Genomic DNA, 8,684 nt, shown 5'->3' on the forward strand with positions numbered 1-8,684 from the left:
AACGCGGTACCACAATGGGCCGACGACCATCAACAAGAGGCTACGACAGCGCGGCATGTGCTAGCAGCCCGAGCCCGAGCACACGACCGTCATACCCCAAAGCCTGAACGCCTGTCTGCCGCGACACAGCACGAAGCCCCCCATCTGCCCTGGTGTGCGTGACGCCCCTCCAATTCCTCTCCTCCACCTCCACCTCCACCTCGCACTTTTGCTCCCCGGTGGCCGTACGCTAGCCCTCCCGCGCCATCGCCCGAGCTGTCACCCACTCGACTCCCCAGACCCGCGCTCTAACAGCCGTGCAGCAGGACACCGCGACATACACACACTCCCCCATGGCCCAGGGAACACGCGGGCCCGCCCCGGCTCAACTGCCGCCCAACGGCACTGCGACGCACGCCCACGATGCCACCCCGACCGCCGTCAACCGCAAGAAGCAGAAGCGACGCGAGAAGGAGGCCGCCAAGCGAGCCGCACAGGAGCCGCCTGCGCCTGCGCCCGCGCGGAATGGCGTGTCGCCTGCCCGAGGGCCGCCCGGCCAGCAGCAGTACGCCGACGCGGAGCTGGACGAGGCGGCGTACGACGAGGGGGAGTACTACTCGGACGAGGAGTACGAGCACGCGTACGGCACAAACGGCGACTACCCGCAGGGCTACGGCCACGCCCCAATGCGCAGCCAAGCGGGCAAGAAGACGCGGCGGAAGAAGAAGGCGCCCTCCGCACCCCCTCCGCTGGCCTACACCCAGCACGTCGCATCACGCCTCAGCCCCGCACCCGCCCACCAAATGTCGCCCGCCCACTCGGTCGCGCGCTCCGGCGCCCGCGGCGACCGCATATGGAACACGACGATGCAGGACGAGCGGGACCGCATACGCGAGTTCTGGCTGTCCCTCGGCGAGGACGAGCGCAAGTCGCTCGTCAAGATCGAAAAGGAGGCGGTTCTGCGCAAGATGAAGGAGCAGCAGAAGCACTCGTGCAGCTGCACCGTCTGCGGGCGGAAGCGCACCGCCATCGAGGAGGAGCTGGAGGTTCTCTATGATGCATATTACGAAGAACTCGAGCAGTACGCGCACCACCAGCAAGACGTCGGTAGTTTCATTCCCGAGGCTAATTATGGTTATGCGTCCAGTGCTCCTCACCACCCGCGCCCCATGCTGAACCCCCACCCCCCGCCCGGCCCCTACGACGACGACGAAGAAGAGTACGACTCGGGCGAGGAAGAGGAGGAAGACTCCGAGTACGACAGCGAGATCTCGTCAGAAGGCGGCTACAGCTCAGGCGAGCGCAGTCTGCCGCCGCCCGAGCCCTCAGACTTTCTTCAGTTTGGCAGCAGTCTGCAGGTCAAAGGTATGCCCGCCCCCGACCCGTGCTGGGAGCATGCTGATTCATCCTTCTAGGTGGCATACTTACGGTTGCTGACGATTTGCTCAAGAACGATGGGAAGAAGTTCATCGAGATGATGGAGCAGCTCGCTGAGCGTAGGATGCAACGGGAAGAAGATGCTCAAGTCCAGGCTCACCCCGGCGCCCAGCACCGATCCTACAGCGGCCACAGCCACAGCGCTCCTCCGCCCGACGAAGACGACTACGACGAAGAGGGCGAAGACGAGGAAGAGTACGACGACGACGACTACGAGGAGGACGAGGAGGATGAGGAAGTGCGTATTCTAGGGTGAACTATCTACCTGCAACTAACCCCGCCCAGGGCGCCATGACCGAGGAGCAACGGATGGAGGAAGGCCGGCGAATGTTCCAGATCTTCGCAGCGCGAATGTTTGAGCAGAGAGTACTCCAGGCGTATCGAGAAAAGGTGGCCGCGGAACGACAGCAAAAGCTACTCGAAGAACTGGCAGAGGAGGATGTGCGGAAAGATGCGAAAGAGGCGAAGAAAGCAAAGGAAGCCCAGAAGCGCAAGGAGAAGAAGGACAAGCAACGGCAGCTGAAGGCGGAACAGGAGGCTCGCAAGGAAGCCGAACGAGCAGCCAAGGAAGCCGAGGCCAAGGCTGCGGAGGAGAAGCGACTAGAGGAACAGCGGAAGAAGCGAGAAGAGCAGCGCAAGAAGAAAGAGGCTGAACGCAAAGCCCAGGAGGAGGAGAAGCAGCGCAAGGAGGCCGAGCGTCTGAAACGACAGCAGGAAGAGCGCGAGCGACAACAGGAGGCAGAGAGAAAAGCACGCGAACAGAAAGCCCTTGAGAAGAAGGCCAAAGACGAGGCAAAACGGAAGGAACGCGAAGAGCGGGAAGCGAGGGAGAGAGAAGCAAAAGAGAAGAAGGCACAGGAGGACAAAGACCGCAAGGAACGGGACTCGAAGACCAAGGGCCAAACGCGCAAGGAGGATCAAGCCGCCGCTGCAGCTGCCCACAACGCTATTGCGGGTGCGAAAAAGGCCTCACAGCCAGTAGCTGTTGCGCTGCCTCCTCAATTGCTGAAGCAGAATTCGTCTACGGGAATGCCATCCCCGCAGGTCACGCCAGCTGTACCGAAGGCTCCAACCCCGAACCGACCGCGCCAAACATCGCACCAGACCTCCCACGGCTCATCGCCAAAGACTCCTCATGCCACGCTAGGAACAAGCAAGTCGACATCCCCAACCTCCCAGCTGCCAAACCAGTCGATACCAAGGTCGATTTTGACGAAACCGCCAATCCAACAGCAAGGTCTGGGAACCCCGCATGGGCAGCCATCGTCTCCGATGCCTCCCATGGGACCACCGCCAGGTATGCAAGGGCCGCCAGGACTGGGTATGAACATGCCTCCAGGGCTCAATGGCTTCCCTGGTCATGGATCGATGATGCCTGGAATGATGGGACCACGTCCGAATATACCGTTCTTCCCACAGCCAGCGCCCCAGAGCTTCCGTGGATTCCCACCTCCTGGCATGCACACACCAGGTGCACTTCCAATTGGCCGTGGTTTCCCGATGGAAGGACCACCAGGTTTTCCAGCACCTCCAGGCTTCACTGCGCCAATGCCCTCCGCCTTCCCGATGGGCATGCCGACGCACTCGCGGCAGGGTTCGGGGTCTTTTGAACGACTCTCAAACGACAGCCCCATCACTGGTCCTCAAGCACAGCCTATTCAACGGCCAACGCCTATCAAGCGCCCTTCAAGCGTGAAGGCGGGCGATGAAAATGGACAGCAGGGGTCTGATGTAGACGAACTGGCAAATCACTTAGGCAGTAAAGCGCTGCTGGACGAAGATGACGACATCCCCGAACTACCCGATCGACGCCCAAGCATGCAACAACACGGTTCAGTGAGAGCGCCCTCATTCGGCTTCGCAGACATACCCGGGTCGCAGTATGGCTCGTTCGGAGCGCCAGGCGGCGGCAGCATCTGGGGCACACCACCCCTCCAGGGCTTCCACTCCGGAGCCAACTGGGGCAACTCGCCCACCTCCAACATCTTCAACAGCCCCTTTTCCATGAACACCACGCGCACCCTCGAGCGCAACGCGAACGAGCAGCGCATAGTCTGGCTCCGCCGTACCATCTGCGCCGCATGCAAGACCCTCGCTCCCCGCGCCTCCGACGCAGACGGCTACGTCGATGCGTCGGAAGTACATCGCCAAGTCGAGGCTTCGCGCGGTGCTATGGACCCTGCTGTGAGCGTGGATGAGATCAAGGAGGCGTGCGATATCCTTGATGTTACGCATACGAATGGTGGTGGGAGCCTGGAGTACAAAGAAGACGCCAGTGGCAGGTTGTCGCATATCAAGTTTAGTGATGGTGCGATACAGGCTCCTCCTTCTAGCTTGGGCGAGATTGGTAGCCCGGTTCCCGGTCATAGCGTTCTGGCGGGTGGGTTTGGAGGCAGGTTTCCTGGATTGGGACCACAAGGTTTCTGAGATTTCGGTCTCTTCTGTTCTGTTGGACTGTCCCATTCTTTTCTTTTGGCCAACTGTTCTCTCATGCTTGTTTCTTTAGTAGATGGGAAACGAGTTGTCGGTCTAGTCTAGTCTCTTCCTCTTGTGGTTGATGGATGCAAGTGGAGGTAATCTAGTCGCTGAGAGAGTGCCATGATGGGACTTTGATGTGCTTTGATCTTGTGATGCGATGATGTTCCCGATCTTTACGATGCTAACGTGACGTTGTCTTGCAGGAAACGTACTGCTTCTGAGTAGCCTGCATACTCAAATGTTGAGGTCGGAACGGGCTAGAATAGACGCAGTAGTAGTAGTAGTAGTACTGCTTCTGAGGACGGATACTTTCTTGGATAAAAACTACTCATCTTCATGATTATATCATGTTCAGCTACCCCAGCATACGCAAAGTACCAGTAAGACGGTACTAGAGGGGGTTCGTTATACCATGGATTACCATTCTGTACTAAGCACTCTTCCCCGGAGGACGGGGATTAATTATGTTTTCGATGGCTTGCATCCTCACCTTTATTGCGTATGCTCAAGTTGTTCAGATCTTAATCGCCACTCAGCTCACCGACGCGACGTCTCGATTCTAAAGAGAGTACTAGGCACTCTTAGATGTCTAGTGACAACTCGCGTGCGATCAATCGCTATCTGCAACACCCAAGAAGATTCAATAGCATGGTAAAACGTAAATTGACATTCTCACGATAGCTTGTATCGTAGCAATGTCATGCTGTTGTTGGCATTGTTTGAAGTGCTACCGTAATTAGTCGTTGCAGCTTTTGTTCGGCTTGAAAAGATCGAAATAGCAATACATTACACGTTTACTTACGTTTACTCACAGATAAACCTTTAAACACATTAGTCTTCAGAACAAAGCTTGTCTCGACGTCGGGATAGTCGCAACGATAGTCATATCTCCGAATGAAAATAGTAATCTTTCTATCGTGAGCAATAATATAAGAACTAAATATGCAGGCTTCGGAACATCAATCTGTCTATGGAGAGCGATAATATGACAACTAAACATGCAGCATCAGAATACTAATCTTCAATATTAAGAGCAATGACATAATACCCAACTAAATACAGAGCTGTGAAGCACTTCGCATCTCCCAACAGCTTTGATTGAATTACGTCTAGGATACAACAGGAAAACCTGTTGAAACCAAGATGTCAAGACCACCTTGAGTTCTGTTGAAGACAGACGACAATTAATACATTAGGTTCGACGTCGTTCTGCGAGGACGGGTAGTGTCGGACGATCCCCACCCAGTACACCGGAACACAGCACGTTGTGGCAACGTTGTGAGAGGAGCGGTCAAGCACGCCGCCTCGTACCAGTGTCACAAAACCCCGCAATTGCGACATGCCACCACCTCAGAAGAGGCATCTGGCCAGACCACCTCAATGACGTTACATTGAGTAGTAAACCAGATAACTGAGTTCGCGCAGCCTCAAAAATTGGTCGAAGCGATGGCGAATGACGGTGTTTTCTCACTCTATTACTAGGATGAAGCTGGTAAAAACGTGGTTAGCCAGGTACGCATCATCATCGTCGGTCCTGCATCGTCATCCCTGCGTTTAGCATCCCTGCTAGCGTGTGTCCGCCGGCGGGGTCGTGAGAGCCTCATACCTGAGCTTGCTACAACGCCGAACATTCTACGTCTTTTTTCGCTTCAATTGAAACATCTACTTTACACCATCCGTTTTCTTTGTACCATTCATATCTCCGTACCCTTCGCTTGCACATCACACACATCATGTCTGACCCCATCGCCGACGCTGCGCAAAAGCACCCTGCGCCAGAGGGCCTCAAATACACATACGGAACTGCTGGTGTAAGTTCAGGAGAGGACAATGAGAGAGATTGAAGCATTCGGATGCTAACAGAGAATTTAGTTCCGAACAAAAGCGTAAGCTATTCCCTGCATTTATACGATAGATGGCCACGGTGCCAGCTATCGAGCACCTCTCCGCGCGCGCTGCAGCTGGCGACCCTCCCACCACTACCGCGAACGCCAACTCGCGTCACGCACAATTAGCCTGAACTACGCTTACCATATCAGTGATGTCCTCGATTCCGTCCTCACTCGCGTTGGTCTCATTGCGGCGCTGCGCTCGCGGGCGCTCAAGGGCAAATGGATTGGTGTCATGATCACCGCTTCGCACAACCCTCCTCAAGACAATGGCGTAAAGCTCGTTGAGCCAATGGTATTTTTCCTTTTCCAATATGAGGGAGGATTGAGCTAACGACTGTCTAGGGTAACATGCTGCAAGAGGAGTGGGAGGTCATCAGCACCGAGATGGCGAACAAGGCCACCCCCGAAGACGTCTCGAAATACTACCGCGAAATCGCCGCCCAGAATAAGATCGACCTCAGCATACCCGCGCGCGTTGTCGTAGCTCGCGACACAAGAGCTTCGGGTTCAAGGCTTCTCGGATGCCTCGTTGATGGCTTGAACAGCGCCGGTGCTGAAGTCAAGGATTACGGCTTTCTCACCACGCCACAACTACACTACATGGTTAGGTGCTTAAACACCGAAGGTACTAAGGAGGCCTACGGCATACCTACCGAGAAGGGCTACTACGAGAAGTTCGGCGCGGCTTTCAAGACTGCACTCCGTGGAAAGAAGCCTTCTGGTAGCCTGACCGTCGACGGTGCCAATGGTGTTGGTGGACCGAAGTTGAACGAGCTCATCAAGTACCTCCCCACCAAGGAAGAAGGCGGTCTTGAGATCTCTGTCATCAACGACAACGTCATCAAGCCCGAGAGCCTGAACGTCGACGTAAGCAAACATATCTACAGGTGATGGAAGATTGCTAATTCGCGAACAGTGCGGTGCAGACTACGTCAAGACCAACCAGCGCGCGCCCCCTTCGTCCAAGGCTGGACCCGGCGACCGATGCTGCTCGCTCGACGGTGACGCTGATCGTGTAGTGTACTACTTCAAAGACGAGAAGAACGTCTTCCGACTACTCGACGGTGACCGCATCGCGACTCTCGTAGCTTCCTTCCTCGGCGACACCGTCCGTCAAAGCGGATTGGCAGACAAGCTCAAGATCGGAGTTGTGCAAACCGCCTACGCCAACGGCGCCGCCACGAAGTACGTCGAAGACAACCTCAAGCTCAAGGTCGACTGCACACCCACCGGCGTGAAGTACCTGCACCACGCAGCCGAAAAGCTCGACATTGGCGTCTACTTCGAAGCCAACGGCCACGGCACCGTCATCTTCTCGCACGACACCCTCGACACGATTGAAAAGCACGAGCCCCGCAACCCCGGCGAGAAGGAAGCCCTCGACGTCCTGCGCGCCTGCATCAACCTCATCAACCAGTCCGTCGGCGATGCCCTCTCCGACTTCCTCCTCGTCGAAGTCGTCCTCGCGCACAAGCACTGGGGCTGCCAAGAATGGCTCTCAACATACAGCGACCTGCCCAACCGTCTTCTCAAAGTCCTTGTCAACGACCGCACCATCTTCAAGACCACAGATGCCGAACGCAAACTCACCAGCCCAGAGGGTCTCCAGTCGCAGATCGACAAGGAAGTGCAGAAGGTGCGCCAAGGTCGCTCGTTTGCGAGGGCTTCTGGAACGGAAGACGCCGTTCGCGTGTATGCTGAGGCTGAGACGAGGGCAGAGGCTGATGACCTTGCGAGGAAGGTTAGTGAGCTTGTGAAGGCTGCGGGTAGCAACTAGGAGTTGTTCGTGGGAATAGAGCTGTTGATGATATTAGTCTCGGGCACATGGATTCTCATGCTCTTGCATCGCTTGTACGCCTCATTTAGCCTCAGCATGCATATAGTAGAGGATGGAGGCGAGTTTTATTATTGGGATGGAGAGATGGATGAATGAACGAACGGGATGATTGCTAGTAAGGGTAGATTAGATGGGTAAAAGCGAAATTCATTGATCTGTGCAACTTTGGGGTATGATTTTGTGAGGGTGGTGGTTGATTAATTCTTTGGCTGATTCGATGGGTGCCGTGATGGGTGTTTTACACCCACCATCCGTCCTCTCTCCAAGAGAAAGATGACTACGTGATTTCCGTTTAAAGACTACGGCAGGATCAATCTGAAGGTCACAATGTAACGTCTGATATCTGGAGCACCTGTTCAGTACGATTTGAGCTTTGTCGGTGGTGTTGTGCTGTATTTGGTTTTCGTGGGCATGTCCGAATCGGGTAACTTGTGCACAGTCGTGGATTGCAGTGGCAGGTGCCTGGTTTGTTACCACAGTGCCTCACGACAGTTGGAAGTCTTCTCAAATCGACACCAGCGAGATTCACCACCCGGAAACAATTCATGGCATAGCGAAGACGGTTCTGTTTGACTTGTACTTGCAGACTGAGGAAATACCAATTTCGATTTACAGCTCTTAGATGTACCTTGGTAGTTGCACGTCTGATTGAGTCCGATGCAACTTCCGCATTCTTACTTCATCAGTACCTTCAATGTTGATTCAATCTCTTCTGTGCGACTCCGCCATGAGTCTTGAGATCATGAATATCCTCAAGATGGCTCGGCGTGCCTTGCATCTTCCCCACTTCCGACACACATCGCATTTCACTGCTGGCTAGGATCTCGGCAGCACCGAGTTCACGGATCATCGGCACCCAATAAAACTCGTCACAACCCACGATCCATCTCCAAGCATAAACGTGGCCCATTTCATATCGTCCGAAACATGCATATTTGAAACGAGAGTGGACTGGACAAGCCTCATCAAATCCGAAGAGCCGCCTGCGCACCGCCACATTTCTGTATCTCATTCGTCGAGTTATGCATCGCGTCACTTCTCGCGTTACTTTGTACAAACTT

At 55.1% G+C, this 8,684-nt stretch overlaps 2 protein-coding genes across 2 annotated transcripts; both read left to right on the forward strand.

Moving 5' to 3' along the window:
• Positions 1 to 332: 332 nt before the first annotated feature.
• On the forward strand, positions 333 to 3,843 carry J4E93_001009 (uncharacterized protein; the record flags this gene model as incomplete). Its single annotated transcript, XM_049338965.1, has 3 exons — positions 333 to 1,344; positions 1,395 to 1,654; positions 1,702 to 3,843. 3 exons carry the CDS (start codon positions 333 to 335, stop codon positions 3,841 to 3,843), a joined length of 3,414 nt encoding a protein of 1,137 aa, XP_049204850.1.
• A 1,784-nt stretch (positions 3,844 to 5,627) lies between these two features.
• J4E93_001010 (uncharacterized protein) lies at positions 5,628 to 7,563 on the forward strand (the record flags this gene model as incomplete). The annotated part of the gene is made up of 5 exons (XM_049338966.1): positions 5,628 to 5,705; positions 5,767 to 5,780; positions 5,934 to 6,078; positions 6,129 to 6,653; positions 6,703 to 7,563. 5 exons carry the CDS (start codon positions 5,628 to 5,630, stop codon positions 7,561 to 7,563), a joined length of 1,623 nt encoding a protein of 540 aa, XP_049204851.1.
• Between the last annotated feature and the right edge of the window lie 1,121 nt (positions 7,564 to 8,684).

This window comes from Alternaria ventricosa, assembly GCF_023758065.1.
Source record: "Alternaria ventricosa strain BMP 2768 chromosome Unknown scaffold_1, whole genome shotgun sequence".
NCBI classification, from domain to species: Eukaryota; Fungi; Ascomycota; class Dothideomycetes; order Pleosporales; family Pleosporaceae; genus Alternaria; species Alternaria ventricosa.